At 38.9% G+C, this 19,617-nt stretch overlaps 2 protein-coding genes across 12 annotated transcripts; one reads left to right on the top strand and one right to left on the bottom strand.

Annotated features, from left to right (window-relative positions):
• Window positions 1-1,146: 1,146 nt before the first annotated feature.
• Window positions 1,147-11,849, bottom strand: FASTKD2 (FAST kinase domains 2). Of its 5 annotated transcripts, none has more exons than XM_023930864.2 (12): window positions 11,635-11,849; window positions 10,360-11,125; window positions 9,854-9,957; window positions 8,365-8,473; window positions 6,901-7,024; window positions 5,630-5,769; window positions 5,176-5,348; window positions 4,627-4,790; window positions 3,916-4,134; window positions 2,893-2,977; window positions 1,750-1,864; window positions 1,147-1,291 (listed from the first exon to the last, which is right to left on the bottom strand). In XM_023930864.2, exons 2-12 carry the CDS (start codon window positions 11,017-11,019, stop codon window positions 1,172-1,174), a joined length of 2,013 nt encoding a protein of 670 aa, XP_023786632.1. In that variant the 5' UTR covers window positions 11,020-11,125; window positions 11,635-11,849; the 3' UTR covers window positions 1,147-1,171. The 5 variants fall into 5 exon arrangements, with proteins under 5 accessions (XP_023786632.1, XP_086753457.1, XP_086753456.1 ...); XM_086897331.1 differs by having other exon boundaries at window positions 11,735-11,829; XM_086897330.1 differs by having other exon boundaries at window positions 11,483-11,804.
• On the top strand, window positions 11,817-19,213 carry MDH1B (malate dehydrogenase 1B). 7 transcript variants are annotated; one of them, XM_023930873.2, is made up of 9 exons: window positions 11,817-11,909; window positions 12,307-12,419; window positions 13,380-13,514; window positions 13,664-13,806; window positions 14,469-14,971; window positions 15,909-16,050; window positions 17,021-17,184; window positions 18,293-18,432; window positions 19,142-19,213. In XM_023930873.2, the coding sequence occupies exons 1-9, from the start codon at window positions 11,888-11,890 to the stop codon at window positions 19,196-19,198; spliced, it is 1,419 nt and encodes a 472-aa protein (XP_023786641.2). In that variant the 5' UTR covers window positions 11,817-11,887; the 3' UTR covers window positions 19,199-19,213. The 7 variants fall into 7 exon arrangements, 5 of the variants coding, with proteins under 5 accessions (XP_023786641.2, XP_023786642.2, XP_023786649.2 ...); XM_023930874.2 differs by having other exon boundaries at window positions 11,820-11,909; window positions 13,383-13,514; XM_023930881.2 differs by having other exon boundaries at window positions 11,888-12,086.
• The last annotated feature ends 404 nt before the right edge of the window (window positions 19,214-19,617 follow it).

The raw sequence follows: 19,617 nt of genomic DNA on the forward strand, positions 1-19,617 counted from the left end.
TCTAAGCATATTGTTTCTTTCCACCTTATCTCATTACTGTAATACCTTTTTTTATACCATCATTGCAGCACCTTAACCATGTGTCCATGCTACTTCAGAAAGACAAAGAACACAGTGCTTGTAGCTTAGCAAGTGAAGCAAGGGCACCACGGTTAGGCAGCACAGAGTCACTGTATAAAGTAGTGCTGATTCCCTGCTTCCCTTCATGCCCATGGGCCTGTGACTGCTACAGCAAAATTGTGAGTGAAGATCTGATTACACCGAAGAAACAAGCAAGCTGTTACCAACATGAGCAACTCCAGCAGAACAAAATGCAGTTTTGTCACTTACATGTTACCAAGAACAGGAAAGATGTATCAGTTCTCTCTGCTCCTTCCTATCAAAGGTCCAAAGCTGCTTTGCAGTTCTAGAGCTCTGCCAACATAATCAATTGCACCACTGCATAACAGGTCAGTGCAGATGCATCACAGGGTGTAATGAACAAATTGAGTATTGCAACACCTCTTTGAATAGTTGTGGAGCTACTAATATCAGAGAAACAGAGAAACAGAGAGAAGGAGTCAGCTTATAAAGACACAGCAGATCTGTGTTCTTGCAGTGAGAAGCATCAAAATCTATTACAGTAGCAGTGAAGTAAAGGGTTCAAAAGGAAAAGCCCACAGCAAACAGGCTTAACTGCCTAAACTTCTGAAAACTGAGGGAGATTGATTCTTGCAGTTTCCACATGACTGCATCTTTTAATATGCTACTTAGGCTTAGTTATTTACTGATTTACCATATACAGTTCTACATAAAGAACTATATAGTTGAGAGGAAATCCTTCTAGTGCCTAACTGTAGGCCAGGTTCCAACAGCACTTGAAATCTTTTCCCTGGCCCAGCTCAAGAGAAATTTGACCAGGGACATGCAGGAGGGTAAGCGAAGTACAGACTAAATTAAGACATTGTAACAGCAATAGATCAATTATTTCCTTCCACTAAAGAAAATCTGCTCCCACTTCACAAAAGAAAGCCCCCACTATCAGCAGGCAATGTTCATTTCGCAAACTTTTCTTACTCAGTAATATAGTGGAGAAGGCAGTTGTGTATAAAGTTTTTTATCTCTTCTATTAAAATCCTTACAGTAATTACACAAGAAAAAGAGAAATCAGGAGACACAAAATTAGTTTATTTTAATTATTATCCTGCACAGTTGCTTCAGGAAAAGGGAAAGCATCTTCTGAATAAATTTTTCTTTTCAAAAACTCAATTGCATCTTCATTTTTCATTTCCTGAAACTTCTTGTTCTGGATCTGTAAGAAAGTAAAAGGACAGGGTACATTACTTCTATTGTCCAAACTACCCTGTCCTACAAACCAAGCACTCTACAATGAAAAAGCCACAGGAAGTTGTTGTATTCTGAAAACAAGTTCACTTGAATCATTGATTCTATAAAAATCGGGGAAATAAGCCAAAGACACATTAGTTTCTCAGGTACAAAGCAATTTGTGGCTTGATTTTTTTTCCCCTCAATGATTTATTTACTGCTAATGGTAAGTAGTAGCTTGTCTTTTAGAGTCCCTCTCTCTTTCTCCCTAGTGATAGCATCACTACCCTCTAACTAGAAATGATACACAATTATCATTCTGGAGAAAGCCCACCATTCCTGGTGAACCTTCATACTTCGTAAAACAAGGCCTGATCTACCAAACATACTCATCACTGTGCTGCTAACAGGACTGAAACAGAGACAGTAATGAGCTCCTCTCACCAGAATCACACGATAGCCCAGTTTATTTAGATGCCGCTTCTTCATTGCCAAGTTCCCCCGGGGGTGTGTTGTACCCAGACAGAAGGCAGACATAGGAGCAAACAGAAAAGCCAACCTGCAAACAAGGAAAGTAAGAAGACTTCACTGTACAAATGCAGAATAATCATTTATTAGACAATGATTCAATGATGTCCCTTAGCACTGCAGAATATACATGCGTCTTTCTGGTAGGCAAAAATATCAGGACTGCACAAATTTCATTATCCTCTTCCTTCTTCAGGTTTAACTAATTTAGATTCTTTTCTTCCATGAGGTTCACACAAGTACCAGCATCTACCCAAATACCTACAGCAGAATTAGGTACTTAGATCTCCACTTCTCCCACAATGAGAAGGGAATAGATCATTCAACATTCTCCATTAATTTGACAGATCCTGCATTTACTTTGATCCTTTGCTAATGATATTCAGAATCAGTCACTTCCTGCCATTATAACCTATTTGGAAGGGTGAGGAAAGCTGAATGCCTTGGAACACTGAGTTTCTGTTACACAATTCAGTAGCTCTCCTTTTATCAAAAAGCAAACTGTACAAAATACATTGCTGTGCAGTGATCCAGCACATAAATGTTAAATATTACCCAATTCTGCTTAAGCATTATTTAAATGATATATGTCCCTGCTTCAGTTACTGAGAGGTCAGTCTTCTACACAAGATTAAATTAATCACCTAAAATGTGGATATGATGATCCTTTATATTCAAATTACATTTCAGTAGCTGAATTAACTGCCATAACATATCACTGAGATGTAAATTTTTGAGACTTGAGAGAATAACTGAATGTTTAATTGGACAAACACTTTTTTAAAAATTGCTACCTGCATTCATTACAAGAGTATCAGATCACTGTGATGTTTCCTGCCTCTTTCTCTGAAATGTTAAATGCTAGCCTCTGTTAAAGGAAGGTATGGAGCTGGATGAATTGTTGCTCTGCACTGGTATGGAAACTTTTGGATAGCCCAGTGAGCACAAATAACAACTGAGATATCTACTTTGCTTCTGCAAATCAGTGAACCAAAGTAACTGGATGGGATACATGCAAATAAAACTAGCATGCTAAAAATAACATGCAAAAAAAGACACCTCTGAACATGAGAGTCAGGATGATCATCTGTTGGAGCTACGGGGAGCACTTTCTTTCTGTCTGAATCCATTCTGATTTCAAAATCTGAAAACAAAACAACAAAACATTTAACTCTGCAAGAGGTTAAAATTAATGTTGCCATTTGAACCCATTAATTGCTCAAATTGTTTTCAAATGAACAGCTCATTTGAAAAAGTTAACAGACACCATCAGTGGTCTGTTTCTAATTGCTGTTCTCTAATAATTGAATTATTACTGATAGCTTTTCCCTCCCTGCAATGAATATAAAGCTATAGCTTTCCCATCTCAAGAAAAAAATTAGTTTCTTGAAACTGCAGACTTAAGTTTACAGAGTGAAATCATCATTTAAAGAAACTGCTCTTGATCACTGTCTGTCATGCCTACTCAGATTTTCCCCCAGTCCAATTCCTCATTAGAAATATTTACGAATAAAGTTATTACTAGTACAGAAGAACTGGTAAGCTGGGTGACTGGCAAAAAAAAAAAAAAAAAAAAAAAAAAAAAAAAAAAGGCAATAAGGCAGTATCAAAACATAAGAGAAACCAAAAGAAGTCATATCCCATTTCATAAATGAAAGCAGAGCATAAATCTTAGCCAGAACTTAAGAGAAGAAACAAGAGAAGAAAAGAAAAGAAAAAAAAAGGCAGCTGCTGTTTGGCTTTGTTTCTAGCATGATTTGGTATTAACATGTCAACTCTCTCAAAGTTGCCCACATTTGATTTATGTACAATTAACATCTGCTTACTGATGCCTGAAAAGAAGTCCAAAGTAGTTTTGTAAACAAGAGAAATCATAAGTTTTAGTTAATGGACTTAAAAACTTTAACAGAAGCATTATTAAAAGTATATTCATCAATCAATGACATCATTTGTTAAAAGACTGTATCTTCAAAGTGTTAAACTTTTAATCACTTGCACCCTATGGAAACTTATTACCATCTTATTATTTTGGGGATTATAAATCTGTATTAAAAATAATATGACAGTAATATCACTTCATACCAATATGATATCTGTATGGCAGCTGAACATTTTGCCGAAACATGTTCTCATCTCCCAGAAGTTCTATCAGTGCCTCCTGAGCTTTTCTGAGATTAAGAGATACTAATGAGGACAAATTCTCAGTCAGCACAAATGCAGGCTTTGTGAAAGAAGGGCTGTCAAGCTCCATACACGTTTTCACACAGCGAAGCATCACTGTGTTTTGTTCTTTAAGATCATCTGAAAAAAGATACAAAAAATATTACATGCAATATATTATCCCACAGAATTTTTCATTTTATTATCATTTATAGTCGATTCTAGCATAGCAAATTCCTCTTGACTACTCTACTAGCTGTACAAAATTGTAATGTGGAAACCAAATTCTTCTACAAACCATTCCAAGGACCTTACTATAACTATGAGCATTCCAAATCCCACTTTTACTCACAACTCCAGGTACTGAAGTTTGCAAAGACTTCCTACATTGAAGTGCACACCTACTGTTAAACTGTTGCCATCATGGGGCCCAAGACAATAAGCCCGATTCCCCAGTGCAGACCCAGATCACTCAGATCACCATCACTACATTAGCTTTGTCTTAAGGACTTCAAATTTAATATTAATCATGCTTGTGTTCTTTAATTTCTATCTTCTAACACAATTACAACAAATTACATACACAGACAGGCATCCTGTTTAAAACAAGAACATGACAAAGTAAGGTCTGACCTGACGCTCTAAGTTCACCCTTGCTGTCCTTTTGCAGCAACTCATCAAGTGCACGGCAGGGAAGATATCCTAAGATGCCAAGTGAATACACTGCCTTCAGCAGTTCTGTGCTGGAAATCTGAGGCAGGTACTTATTTAAGCAACTATGAAGAGTCTCAAAAAACCTTTTCCAAAAGGAGAAGAAAAGTATGTAAGTACACAAATAAAGCTATATAAAATACATATTTCAAACAAAAATACAACTTAGAAATCTTTATTATCTTGTATAATTGTATTTTGTATTATTAAACATTAGTGTTTGATTCTTACTTTGAGGATACAGCTACCTATCAACAGACTTAGTAGCCTCGTCAGTCTAGAACCTGGTTAGTCTTTCAGTTAGAGAAAAAAAAATCATATTTAAAAAAAACATGAAAAGACAGCAATTTACCTTACAGATGAATGAAACAGGATTGAGCTCTTTCACAAATAAAATTAAATACTAGTTACAATACATTATTCTGTAATGACTATGTAACATATTGTCAGGCAATCTAAATGAAAACCTACAGGTGCTTTTGGACTCTGGGAACATGGTTGAGTCGAGAATACACTCGAAGAACAATCAAAAGGTTTTTCAAGTTAAGGAAATCAGGGTCTTCTGTCACCTTCTCAGCAAAAATATCCAGCAATTCAGTAGGCTGAAAGCCAAGTGTCTCACAGGCAGAGAGAAAAAGGATTATCTAAAAGAAAAGATAGTTTTATAAGTCAAGAAAATCAGTGAAGTTGATCCTACCTGTTGACTTCATAGAAGACATTTTTAATGAAAGCAAAATTTCCAATACTTTTGTTTCTTTACTTATCAATAAATAGAACAGCATTTAAAAAATGTAACTGTCAGCTTCATCAGACTGGTATCCATAAACATTTGTTCTCCAAAGATCAAGCACAAACATGAAGAAAGATGGAAGCATCAAATACTCTATTAGTACTGCTACAGATTGTTTGGTCTCAAAAAATTTACCTGTCTTTTGTCCCAAAGGTAGGCAGTAGAATGAACATAGTCTGCTAATGCTGAAAACAGTTTTACATTACGGTACTGGAGAGTGTGACAAGCTTCCAGAATGAGAATTAACTGCCGAAATGGAACATCATGGACATTTTCTGTAACAAAAAGTCAAAGAAGGACAAATTATAAAAAGCAATGGGGGATGTAGGTTGAAGACATTGAGACATTGTGGGAACAGTTTGGTTAAGGGATGAAGGAGGGGAAAAATATGATAAGAAACTGTGGAAGACTGTGACTAGCCAGGCAAAGCTCAACTGAGCTAAAACATATTAAGAAACAGAGACAGAAGAAACCCAACTGAACCAGAATCAAGCTACAATACATTAATCAGTAAAAGGGGAAAAATTAACAAAATAAGTAAGAAGATTGTGTTCCCAGGATGTCATCTGTTCTGGGATTTTTGATTTTCAGCATGTACTAAAAAAACATTGAAGAAAGTCACTCCTCCCTCTGTGTTGCCACCTGGCCTGTGTGCTGAGTGTGGTGAAAGTCCTATGGGAGAAACCAGGATGTGCAATTAACCATTGTGTCCTATCATATATGAACAACCAGGACAAATAAAGACTGTATAAGCAGCCTTAAGGCTTCTGAGTAATTTCTATTATGAATTCCATTATGCTACCTTCATGCTTTTTGAGATACAAATTTTTATGTATTTTAAACATGAATCAACACATACTGACCACATATACTTAAGCAATGTATTGGAAAGGTATAGAGAAGAGATAAAAGCATTATCTTTCATTTAATATTTTTATGGGCTACAGCATGAGGTTAAATCTTAAGCAGTACTCAATAATTAAATCCAATAATCAAGGAAATGCTATTCTCCCTTTAGTTTACCAATTAATCACACTAAGTCACCAATCTATCCTGTAAGCTGTCAATTTCCAATTCAGATTTGTTATAAAATTTTATTTGAAATCTCTTTTCCTTGCTAAAATTAAATTCTTTTTTATAGATCTTGTGTACAGAAAAATGTAAAGAAAAATATGTAATTCAGATAAATGTTAAGAAGGGCAGAGATGACAAGGGCTATTTGCTTTTATTATTGATCAGTAATTTTCTGTCCTGCTGCTTGTCAAATGGCTCCACATAACTATAATATCTTGTAAAACAAAGATGTTTCCTGAGTTTTAAAGGAAATCAGAAAAGTGATATGAGACAATAATTAGGAAGAATTTGGTATAAGGAAGGGAAATTTAATTAACATATTTTTTTCTTACCCTGGATCTTTTTACTGCAGGGATTCAGGATTGGAAGGGAACAATAACTCATTGCAGCAAGAGCGAAAAACATACGCAGAGCATTCGGAAAAGTCAAACCATCTATTTCTCTCACAACTGCCATCTAAAGTGAACCAGAGTTTGTTAAATCCATCATTCTTCAGGTATATTATCATTGCTTTCTGGTGAAGACATAATCACCAAAACTTTCCCAAAGTCCTTAGTTCAGAATTATATGAAAGAAAAAGAAGCAAAAAACAGTAAAAGCATATAATAACTACTGTCAATTATTTAATACACAATTATAGCAGGTCAAGTGCTCTAGAAATGTGTCACTACACAAGTTTCCAGCAATTTGCCTTTATATGGTTATTTTAAAAGAAAAAAGTCTCAGTAAATGTCATTTCCAAATACTGTGAATACACATCTTCTACCAACTTCTAAGAAAGTAGCAGAAATAAAACAGACACAGTTAACTTAAAAGTTCATAGTAGTCCAATTATGGTTTTGCACATGCATGGAAGCTGTAAGCCTCCAAAGTGTTTCAACAGTATGTGAGTGGGCTGTATTTTATCCAAACAACCAGCTACTAATGTGGACTAAGGCAGAGAAGGTCAGCTCTGATGCCAGAAAGGATATTTCACTTATCAAAGCCATCACTTGATTGATATAAGTGATAGTGAAAATGAAACTACAAATTATATTGGCTGTTAAAATACAGCATTTTATATTTAAATACATATCAGAGGTTAAATACAAAATGCACCTATCATAAGAAATTGCCCTGTAAAAAAAAATAGCACCCTGTGGGCTCAGAAAATTAAGTGCTCCCTTTAGTTAACAAGTGCAAATGTTATTTTCCTCTCAGTTTTATGGTATTTCATGAATGCTATTAAAACCTCTGATGTCAGAGCCCTTCAGTTACGTGATGAAAACACTAGCAGGCCCTGTTCAAGAGAAGGTTTCCAAAAGGGTTTTTACATCAGGGGACAAAACCCAATACATCCTGCTATAAAACCTACAGCTTGCTCCCAGCCATTGTATTTTCATGGGGACCTATCAGATACACAGAAAAACAAGATCACGAGCTTGGGGAGTTCTGGCATCTCGCTCCCACCAATCCTCCTGCCCTGTACAGTTACTGGACACAGCCCCATCTCAGACCAGCTTTCCGTCACCTCATCTTCAGTCACAGGCTGGGAAAGGGAATCAGGAAACAGCCTGTAAGTGTTTCTATGAAACACCATGTGGCCAATCCAAAGAGGGGAGGGCACTGCTAGTTTACTGCCTCAATGCCTTTTGTTACCAGCCTCCAAATCTAAGTTCTTCCTACAGATATAGCTAGGCAAATACAGTTACCTTTCTATTACACTTTCTGTGTCTGCAAAGAACTATGCACATTTTATAAATGATGGAAGAGCACTGGCTTTGTGGGAGTAAAAAAGAGCCTCCAACTAACTTTACCTCTAATTTCTTTTTCAGAAAAACTGGAGCATCCTTCCCCAGGCATTTCATCAGGTTTTGCAGAATAAAGATGTCTCTGATACTTGAAATGCGCTGCTCCACTAGTAACCTGATGAGGAAACACACACAAGAGCTCTCCTCATTTCAGCAGAAACAGGTAAGTACCTCCATTGATCTTCACGGCTCCTCTCCCATCTTTCTTTTTTTGAAATGCTAACGTTAACTCTGCATGACATAGCTTTAGCACAGATATTTTACACATGGAGACAATTATAAATGCTTTCTTAATGTTAATCTAATAGATGAATGTTGCTGCTGATACACTTAACAGCAGGGGGACCTGACCAGACAGCACATGTGACAGTGCAAATATGAATGCTGTTAAGCCCCAAGGAATTAACAACCTTCTGCAGAGAAAGAAAATTGCACATTTTTATCTTTAAAAATCTTATCTTTTTATCTTGCACATCCACGTGCAGACAAGTTCTGAAAGAGACAAGAAACTCAGGAATGGACCCAGATAACAACTGGATGCAAGTGAGAAATAAAACCAAATAGAGTGCTGGGGGCTCAACAGAAGGAGATAACACAGAGATCAATGTGCGCTCTTAGCACCTCCTTTTCTGGCTCAGTTGGTGGTATTGTAATTGTTATGTCTGAACCACCCTTAAGTATACCTGCACAGGTAAACACACCTACAGAAATATGAAGTGTCACCTTCTAAGGCAGTGAAATTCATCCCTGCAAATGGGCCAGAGCTCTAGACATCAGGATATAAAACTGTAGAAGGACTCCTGCTTTCTACCAACTTTGAAGAACTGTGTACCTGCGCTTCCAGGAAAACCTGGTTTTTGGGTATCACATCCACTTTCTCAAAGTAGAACGTGATACAGGGTCAAAAGTACTAATCCATGGGAAGTTTTGTGATAGCCTCAGTAAAATCAATCTCATGGGAGTGAGCAGATTGGTTACACATGTAAATCACATGTGCTCAGAAAAAAACCAAAGTTATTCTGATAAATCACTACACAGAGGGACTTGCTGGACACAAATAGTCTTCACCTGAATTTTCACTTACTAAACTGTAAGAAAATATTCCCAGGCTGTTAAACAATGTTTTTTATCATGAAAAATCAGACAGGTCCCTAAGCAAGATAGTCTCATTACCTCCTGTCTGCACACAGATGAAAAAGGGATAGATATGTGAAGGGGCTTGATCAACACCACAAGAAAACTACACTGGTGGAGCTGCAGTCAGAACACAATCCCCTGCAGACCCTGCATTACAGAATTCTTTATCAGTGGAAATCCTCCTCCTTGAAACTGCAAAGAGTGCCAAAATTCACTCTCTAACACAGCTCTTACCTCACATGATCATTTAAATCCTAAAAACACAGACCGTATTTTATCTGTAGACATATCCTTGATGATTTCTGACATGCATTCAAACATTTAAATACAAAGGACACAAAAGATGTGTTTTTCTCACTGTAATCCAGCTTGAAGAGCGCTCACATTCTTGTCTTTATCCATCCCTGCTAACGTAGTTGCCAAAACTGAGATACATCGGTTATCCAGTTGATTGAGCTTCTCCTGTTAAAAGTTTTGACAATGTCGGATTACTTCAAACCAGTAAAAGTTTCAGAAAAGAAAAACTGACCACTCTTAATCTGTACCTGCCCTTTTCTTTTTCCCCTCAAAAGTCAATTTACAAGTTTTAATTTTGCAGAGCCCACAAGGTCTCACATCAGGCAAAAATAGTTGTTTTGGAAGTGGTAATGATTTTTGAAACTTCTCTCTTTTAAATCTGAAATCAGGCAGTGGTTTCAAAAGTTAAGGAAATTAGAAGGACACACAAATCAATATGTGAACTGTTTCCATGGAACCTCAGACTAAACGATGGATGTAATCCAACTCTATCTGATGCTGCACAGCTTCCCAGAATGACCCACTGGTAATTCAGCCCAAATTTAGGAGAAGGATTTTCATACTTACTTGGCACACCCTCACCAAGGTCTGGACTAGGAGCGTGTTCTGTGGCACGCCGATGTTCACCAGGGCGTGCAGGCTGAACACCAGGTCCCCACGCGTCATCCTGCGCGCGTCGCGCAGCAGCTGCTGGCACAGCTTCCTGAAAGCCGGGTGCTCAAAGATCAACTGCTTCTCGTAGCGCTGCTGCTCTTCTGACAGGTTCTTGAAGAGCCTCCAGGCCATGGTTAAACAGTTTGTGTAGTGCTTAATGGAAACAGCTGCCTCCGAAGCCAAGTCCAGCGCATCGGAAGGACAGGTGCATTTCCGGAGACTGGTAAAGAATGGGTCACTATGATTCACTACATGCTTCGGTTTGAAGCTCCCAGAATCATCCAACTTTTCAACTTCCAAGGACCTCTGGGAAGCCTTCTCACTCACCAAAGCCTCTGCACCTGTGCTATAAACATCTGTCTTTTGAGATAGAAATCGAAGAGATGACCCATGCAGAGAAGGCAAAATATTTAAAAGTAGTTTCCTGAAGTTCACATTTCCTAAGGGATCTCTGTATCTCCCAATCCACAAAATGTGTTTTCTTGCTGTGGCTGAAGATTTGGGAATGAGCACAGAACCGTACCTATGCACACATCTAACAGTATTTAACAAATAACTTATTTTATTATTCATTTCTACTAATGCCTCATGAATAGATTTGAAATGCCAACTCAAAGTAAGGGATCCAATGACTCTACCAGTGGAAACAGTTCTGGAGAAACTGCACAAGATCACTCATCTGTAAAAACAATTGAAAATTATGGATTAGTTACCATTTTCAATTCCCACCGTTTCAGTTGCCAAATCTGTGCATTCTTACAAAAAGGGAGAAGATTTGGTAAAAGATCCCCGGAAACTGGTTTGCAGAGAGGCTTTTATTTGGTCTCCTACATTTCAGTCAAACATCTCAGCGCAAGAACAGCCCGGGCATCAACTCTTGCTTCCTCCTTGCTGCTCTCCCTGCTCCGGGAAGCAGAGCCTTTTCCTAGAGGACCTTTCCCCATGCACAGGCGTCTCCCGACGGGGCTCTAGAGAGCCCCTACAGACCACCAGCAGCGGGTAACGGGATCCCGCCCGCCAGCCTGTCCCAGCTTGCCTGCCATGCCATAAGGGAAAGCCGCCTTCACTGCACACCCGCGGGCGCTCGCTCTCCCGGCGCCGGGGAGAAGCCGCTGGGTTCCGGGATCACTTCCCGCTGACCCTGGGAGCGCTGCCCAGCAGGCCGGGACAGTACACGTGGACAGAGACCTTTCGGCGGCTCCGCAGCGCCTCGGAGCACTCGGGAGGAACGGCGGGGATGGCGCCGGCCGGGCAGGGCCGGGCCGGGGCTGCCGGCGGCCGCAGTTACCTCGCACGCGGCACCACCGTAACACGGGCCCGCTGACCCGCGAGCTCCCGGCGCGCCGCGCGAGACGGACGGCGCGTGCCGAGGGACAAACTGCCGCGGCGCGCGGCGCGTTGCTAAGCAACGCCGAAGCGGCCGTTGGAGGGAGGCGCGCGCATGGCCAAATTCGTGGTGGCGGGTGAGGGGGGAGCCGGGACCCGGGTGGGGCAGTCCCGGCGGCAGCACCTTGTACCGCGACCCGGGCGGGGGCAGCTCGCCGTGCTTGCCGCAGTTGCCCCTCTCTGCGGGCTCATCCCCGTGGCCGGGGCTCTCCGGGAGCCGTGTCCGCACGGCGCGCAGCCTCAGCCGGTCCCGGGTCAGCGTTCCCCCTCATGCTGTCGGTGAGGCGTCAGCCTCCCTGCTGCTGTCCCCCCAGGAGTGGGCTCCTCGGCCCCTTGGACGCTGGCTCGGGAGTCTGTTTCACCTGCAGAATTACCCTTCCTTAGCTGGCTCACATTAAACAACGTTTACTCTTTTAAGCTCTTATCGGTGAATGACAAAATCATCCAATTGTGCTGCTGTTGCTATGTTCACAGGGAAGGCAAACTGCCCATACTACGCCAAAGCTGAACTCCTGGCTGACTATCTCCAGACTAACTTGCCCAACTTCAGGTTTCACAAGATTACTCAGCAGCCTGACAAGTGGGAGGTAAGGAATTGTAAATCAGGCCGCCGATAGGTGCCCCAGTGCTCTACAAACCAAGAAATGTGCTTATCTGTAGTAGGTTTCTTCTTCTCTTCTATTAGTGGTTTGCTGTGTGGATAGAGGTGCTGCAGAAGCAGCTTTGGCTAGGAGAGCCAGCCAGAGGAAAAGTTACAATGTTTTGAGCAACTGACTTCTCTGAGTTTTACCACAGAAGATAGCCACAAAGTATGCACTAGCCTAAAGCTGTATTATGTCAAGAAAAAGTTCAAGGTGGTTTTGGTTGCTTGCTTGCTTGCTTGGTTTTCTGTTCTTTTTTTTTTTTTTTTTGAGTATAAATGACTGTTCAATCTGTAAATCTTTTACCCACTGTGATTACTGTGATTACCACTGTGATTACATATACCTTCTGTGTCAAGAGCCTTTGGGGCATTTAAGAGTTTTGAATTACAGTGGAAGTAAAAAACAAATATCACATATTTGTTTAAAGTGTGGATGGGCCTTTCTGAGTACGTATGCTGCAGACATGCTGCCTATAAGGCTCTGAAAAAACTGCAGTCTTATTCCATGACATAGACAGTTTTATGGTATTTATTACCTTGTGTATTTTGCTTGACACCTCCACCAAGTAACTTGAGCAGTTCAGTAAAAAGCAATTAACCTCTTCACCTTACTTACCTTCTGTGGCTGAGTAAGAATCCTCAGATTACTTGCTGCTTCACAACACTGCTCGCTTCTGTACCACTAAGACAACTAAGTGAAATCAAGACCTTGAGGTGAGCTATCCCAGTGTATCACCATACCTTGCTTTGTGTTATTCCCCCATTTTGTACCCACTGGTGCATAAATTCTGAAGCACCTTGTAATTATATATTGAGAGGAAATAGTAAGAATGATTATAGCTGTAATGTTTAAATGTTATCAAATATGATGTATTAAAATATCTGGTGGGCATGTTTACATCAGCAGTGGCTTCATGACATTTGTGAAACAAATGGATGGGAACATAGACAGTCTCCTATCATTTGGAGAGAGCTGTTGGACCGTGGAGGGAAGGGTCAGCTTCTGGGAGGACTTAATGATTTTCTGGAATACGCTCAGGTAATAAGCTGCCTTTAATACTGTAAGACCATGTTTTACAACATTTTTTTTCCTTTTTCCTCTTTCAAATGTAAAATAAAGCTATTGTTAGAAATACCTTGATGGGTTTGGGCTATCATTTGATTAGAGATCATCCCTTTTGTTTGTAGCGATATTATGGCATCACTTCCATGATGCTGATGGAAGAAATGTTAGACATTGCTGAGGAGAACCTGCAGGCACATCTTGAAATTGTAAAAGAGGATGAAGAGATTAAAAGTCTTATCAAGCCTATGCAGATCTGGATTACCAGGTGGGAATGAAGAGAGTACCTGTGAACTTCTACTCTGTTCAGAGGAATGCACTTTTTCTTATCGCATAAAACTGGTGTAACCATCTGAAACTAAGCACAAATCCCTGTAATTTGATGATTTGACTTGGGTTCTGTAGCCCTCACTATGACCAATTAGTATATAACTTAGAAATAATTTATTGTTTTGTTATGCTTTACACCAGTTCAAATGAGGGGTATGAACAGGCATCATTTAGACCTCACATCAGTTTAGGGAAAAACAAGTATTTACAAAATAAGCTAGAAATTTTATAGTGCAACTGTCTTGCATTAAGTGTTGTTGGAAATATCAGAGTAGGTAAAGTCTCTTGGAGCTTTAAGAAATTCCTGTATTTCTAGTAGTCCTATTAGAGCACATTAAAAAACTGTGGTTCAAGACATCAATTTTTAAGTGACGGCATCAGCTGAGATGCACAGGATGGAGAAGCCTTCAAATGAAAGGAGAACCCAACTGTTTTAATTCTTAACCTGTTAAAATGACAAAAAGAGCAGTAAAGGATGCAAGCTAGTGGTGTCTTCAAATGTAATTAAGTAAGAAATTAACACTTTTGTATTTATGTAATACTTCCAAACAAGCAGTGGTTCATTGTTAACTGCAACTTTTTTACATCCTCTCTTACCAGCGCATCAGTTCCAATCTGTTATCATCTGATCCCTCTGTTGGCAAATGGAGAAGTGTTTGGGATGACCACAGAAATCAGCATCCATTTGCTTGACACTGACCAGTTTAAGGAAATTCTTTGCGGTATTGTAATGGAAGCTGAAGACATGGCATTCCCACTTCTCCGCAGTATTTCAGAGCACACAAAAATAGACCAGGCTTTTATTGATGCTGATATTATCATTGTTCTTGATGATGTGCCCTTAAACCTTGAAGTCAAATCCCGTGAGAACCACATCAGAGAAGTGAGTGAGATCTGCCAAGTGTATGCTCCCTTGATTGAGAAGAATGCCAAGAGTGAGGTCAAAGTAATTTCATCAGGAAAAACCTTTGCAAACCTTAAGGCAACAATGTTAAGGACATATGGCCCGTCCATTAGGCCTGAAAATATCATTGCCATTGCGACATCCTGGGAAAGTGCAGCTAAAGCCATGCTGGCCAGGAAGCTGAATGTGAACACAGCAGGTGAATGTTTATGTAGCATTTGGGGAATTCAGCAGACCTTCGGGAGTACATATTTCATTCCAGAACACAGTTGATGTGCATGCAGAAATGCACAGCAGTGCACTCACTGAATTTCTTGGCTTTACAGAATGCCAGAGTGTGTTTTGCTTGCTCTGAGATGCAGCCCTGCCACTCCAGTGTATATTTCATGCTGGAAATATGCTAGGGACGACAATTGTTTTGCAGATTGGGAACTAGGACTTCAAGACTGCATTTGCACTCTGTAGTGCATTGTTATTTTGGAGCTGTGAATAAACATGGCAACATACTACTGTGCAGATAATGACAGTAAAGTAGAACTGTGTTGTAATATTATTTTGAGGTTAATTAACTTTCATTTTCAGGTCAATTGTTACACCTTTGTTATATTTGCACAGTTTTGCACTGCATAGCAAAGGTGTGCTCTGACAGTCTGCTCAGCATCAGGATTCCGTAAGTGATGCATAGCTAGAACTGGTCATTGATGACAAGTGTAGATATTTTGGAGCCTAATGAAATGGAAAAGCAAGTTAATAGGCTGAATAGCCGCCGATCAACAAGTTTTTTGAGAAAATCCTTTTTCACCAAAGCAAAGTTTTTATTGTTTTAATTATTGCTGTTATTGTTTATATATTTGCTTTTACAGGATTTCATAAGGAAGGTTGCTGTATGTTTTCAATATGATTTGTTACTGTTTTAAGAGTTAAATTTTGACTATTATTTACAGTAACATGATATAAATTAAAGCTCCTTTTTCAGCTTGTGATGAAGTTTAATGTTACAAGAACTTGGTTGCATTTATCAGATCAAATAATTTCTGCTAGGAAGGCAGGGCACAGATTTGAATAATTCATTTTGAAGAGGATTTCTGAAGCTCATTTTCTTAAAGTATTTGTCTCTTCACTTTCCTTTGTTACAGGAGTTAAAGATGTGATTGTTTGGGGCAATATTACTGGGTCTAACTACATTGATTTGTCACATGCAAAACTTTATGGCTATGACTGTGCTATTCGGGGACCTCCTAATTTTCCACGTCCTTTGTTGAATATGATTTATGATAGGTACAGTACAGATTTATTTCTTTCGAGTAAAGTTAAATAACTGCTTTTAATCCAAGTTTATCTGAATTGTGTAATTAAACATCAATAAAGGTTTTTGTTTTTAAGATTTGTCTTTACTGACTGGCACTGTACATAAAGGAAAACACAAACTGAGGTATTTCATCTGCAAAAGAAGTTGGGTAGTTCCTAGTGCTGTGCCTAGTTCTGACACTCCTGCCAACTCTGTTTATAACTATATTTTTCCTACATTTTAAGTGGATTTCTCTTATATCATGAGCAGTTTATAGGAAGTAATGGAAGTCCAGGTCATGACTTAGATAGATGTCTAGTTTGCATAAAGGAACTTTGAAATAGTATTAAACAGATATTTGTACCTGAATTACCTGGAATAGGCCTGAGCATACTAAAGTTGTCAGTTTCCCAAAACAGATGATTTGTTAATATATGTGAAAAGGAAACCTAGCAGGTAGATAACTTCCTGTGGAAAGAACAGCAGCAGAGAAGGGGTGGGTGCAGTGAGAGGCAGCAGATGTGACATACACCCAGGCCTGGCTATCTGGATCTCCCACTCTGGTCTAGACTTAGCATTTACTGGAGAGCAGACATTTCTGTGTTCTGGGCTTGTACTGAGTCTCACACAGGCAGACTGATTCATGGCTGGGTTTTTACATAAGACAGTAATATATAAATTACGTATGAAATATTAAATTACATATAAAATAAGAGAGGTTATGACTTGAGTAAATGACCTAAGTTTCATAGGAAAGTAGGACTGGTTATTTTTAAGCTAAGTTTTATTAGACTTTTTTTTTTTTCTCTCTGTAAAAATGCCTTGCTTTCAGCAGTGAAGTTTGAGTAAGTTTTGACTATTTTCTTTCCTCAGGTTTAGTTCTTTTTTTCTCTAGGAAACTACTCTTCTTGCAGTCATCTTAGTTTTTCATCCCTTTTTTCTCCATTTTTTTGTTGGTAGTGAGTGGATCCATTCAGAATTTCTGTCTGCACAGAGTACACTGAGTTCCCGGATGTCCCATTGTACAGGAATATTACCCGCTCATGCGGTAGCCACGGTATTGCAATACTGGTACCATGGCTCTCCTTCTGAGGAGATTGTTTCTGTGGGAGTATTTAGTGAAGGTAAAGCTATTTTTGCTTCACATGTTCTCTTGTAGCTTTGCCCTGCATATAGTAGCTTTCCCCTATCTATAATGTTACTTTTTAATCAATGTTTTTAATTTAATAAAAACTTGTAAAACAAATGATGTGAGGCCAGGAGTTTGTTTCATGATAAGAATTTCCAAATCTAATAGAGCTTATGATAATGCTCACTTTTTACAGGCGTCTCTTAGGTTAATATTGTGTTTTTGCAGATTATCTCGTAGTCTTTTAGTTTAAATGTTTTTCTGATTTATGTGTTTTGTGCAAGAGTTCTTTGTAGTTCTTAGAGCCTAGGCTATGAAAGTGTGTTTTTCTTGTGTAGTTATGTAAACCAATAAATGGAATATTTCACAGCAGGCATTTAACCCTTATGAAATAAATTACTTTCCCCCTTTTTTTAAGATGCACAGAAATTGTTTTATTACAACACAGGAAAGACACCTATTGCAGATGGTCCAGAGGAAGGCCACAAAAAAATGATCACAGGGATGAATGCCCCTCTTATGAAAACAGGCTGAGAGTTGAGGTTGTTCAGCCTACAGAAGAAAAGGCTCTTATAACACCGTCCAGTGCTTAAAAGTTCTTACAAGAAAGAAGGGCGTAAACGTTTTGGCAGGATCTGTTGCAATAGGACAAGGGTTAATGGATTTAAAGTGAAGGAGGGTCAATTATGATTAGATATAATTAAGTTTTTCACAATGAATGTGATAAGACACTGGAACAGCCTGCCCAGGTTGAGAGAGGTGAGAGACACCTCAACCATGGAAACATTCAAAGTCAAGTTGGATGGGGCTCAGACACATTTGAAGATGTCTCTGCCCATGGCAGGAGAGTAGAACTAGATACCTTTAAAGGCCCCTTGCAGCCCAAACCCATCTGATGCTATGATTCATGCACATCTAACTAAAAGTACAAAGTTACAGTAAAAAGGACATTCTTTTTCAAGCTGTAGATTGAGAAAGGCAGTCTCCATTTACAATGAGATCTTAAAGTTGTAGATTTTTGCAAGTCTGTAGGAGTTAGTGTTGTCACTGGTGATGTAATCAGAAATAATGTGTTTTGTTATTTTTTTCCCCCTCTTCTTCAGGTCAATTTTGCATTCCTGAAGGAATTATCTTCTCTATGCCAGTGAGGTTCCAGAATGGAAACTGGGAAGTCATGACAGAATTAGAAATTAATGAAACGACCCAAAATGTTCTGGGACGCTTATCCCATGAGCTGGTTCAGGTAAGGGTTTCTTGAGTCTCGTGTATGCCCATTCTGCCACCTATGGGCACATTGTAATACAACTTGGAACACTGAAACCTTTAAGTGTTAGATGTACAAACAGCACACGTGCACTTAGGCACAGTAAAAACAGGGTATTTATAAGTGTAAGGTAGTATATGTGTATTGAAACAAACAGACAACTGTTCTTCTGCCCAAAAAAGAGATGATAAAATAAGTTTACTTATTTTAAGTTTACACTACTATGTAAGTGTAGAGTTTGCACTCCAAAGTTCTGCAGGCTTTTTGCAAAACAGAAATATTGCCCTTTGTTTAATGTTTCCACATTCTATGTTGATTTTGCTTATGTGGTATTCAGTGTATTTCTATGCTAGAAGACATATCTTTTGGCATTTTTATGGCTGTGACTCCTCATAAATGAATGCCAGACCTTACTAGAATTAGGGATTTTTCAGAAAATAAAACATCATTGAGCATTATTTTCATCATGAACTTCTTGTCACTTAGTGAGACAAAAATAATTCATTTGTACTATTGAAACTTTTAAAAAGACTGATCCTAAACTCTACAGCTTTAATCAGATTTTGTAATCTTCAGTCATACTAGTAATGTGTAAGAATTATTGTTTTAACATATTTTAAGTTTGTGCTAGAAATTAGAGCAGATTAAAAGAATGGGTGGTACTAAAAGTGCCTTTTCTTCCATTTAGGAAAAGCTCGTTGCACTAAAGGAGATAAGCGAAATGCATCCATATGAAGCAGAATAAAAACTCCACACCTTCTCCAAGTGTTTCTCGTGTTTCTCTGTTGCTTTTCCTATTTAATTTGCTTTTAAAGTTCTCTGTCCTCATTCATCAAAATAAGAACAGATGGACACTAAAGTTTGTTTTAGTTTTGTTTTTTCACTTTTTCTCTATTTTCAGGTTGTGAAATTCCTGCACTTTTCCAATGTTCTCACCATTTCTTTCTCATTTTCATTCCTACAGACCTTTTCCCTAGTTTATTTTCTTTCTCCCTCCCTTCAGATTCTTTCCAGTGCTTTTATATCAGCCCTTTCTGTACTATGAGCTGTTCGCCATTAAGGACAGGCTGAAGAATGGGGAAACTATTCAGAGTTAGATGCCCAGAGCCTCTACTGAAGCATAAAGCCTTTTGGTCATCCATGCTTGTTTCTTTAGAAAGGACT

Source organism: Cyanistes caeruleus, chromosome 7, assembly GCF_971803275.1.
Source record: "Cyanistes caeruleus chromosome 7, bCyaCae1.hap1.1, whole genome shotgun sequence".
In the NCBI taxonomy this organism is placed as follows: Eukaryota; Metazoa; Chordata; class Aves; order Passeriformes; family Paridae; genus Cyanistes; species Cyanistes caeruleus.

Coding starts and splice junctions, on each gene's coding strand:
- MDH1B (XM_023930881.2), top strand. CDS start 11,888: ATGGCCAAATTCGTGGTGGCGGGTGAGGGGGGAGCCGGGACCCGGGTG. Junction 12,087..12,306: donor GCAGCCTCAGCCGGTCCCGG/GTCAGCGTTCCC, acceptor CTATGTTCACAG/GGAAGGCAAACTGCCCATAC. Junction 12,420..13,379: donor AGCAGCCTGACAAGTGGGAG/GTAAGGAATTGT, acceptor TGTTTACATCAG/CAGTGGCTTCATGACATTTG.
- FASTKD2 (XM_023930864.2), bottom strand. CDS start 11,019: ATGAATAATAAAATAAGTTATTTGTTAAATACTGTTAGATGTGTGCAT. Junction 5,349..5,629: donor ACCTTTGGGACAAAAGACAG/GTAAATTTTTTG, acceptor CTTTTCTTTTAG/ATAATCCTTTTTCTCTCTGC. Junction 4,135..4,626: donor GGGTGAACTTAGAGCGTCAG/GTCAGACCTTAC, acceptor ATCTTTTTTCAG/ATGATCTTAAAGAACAAAAC.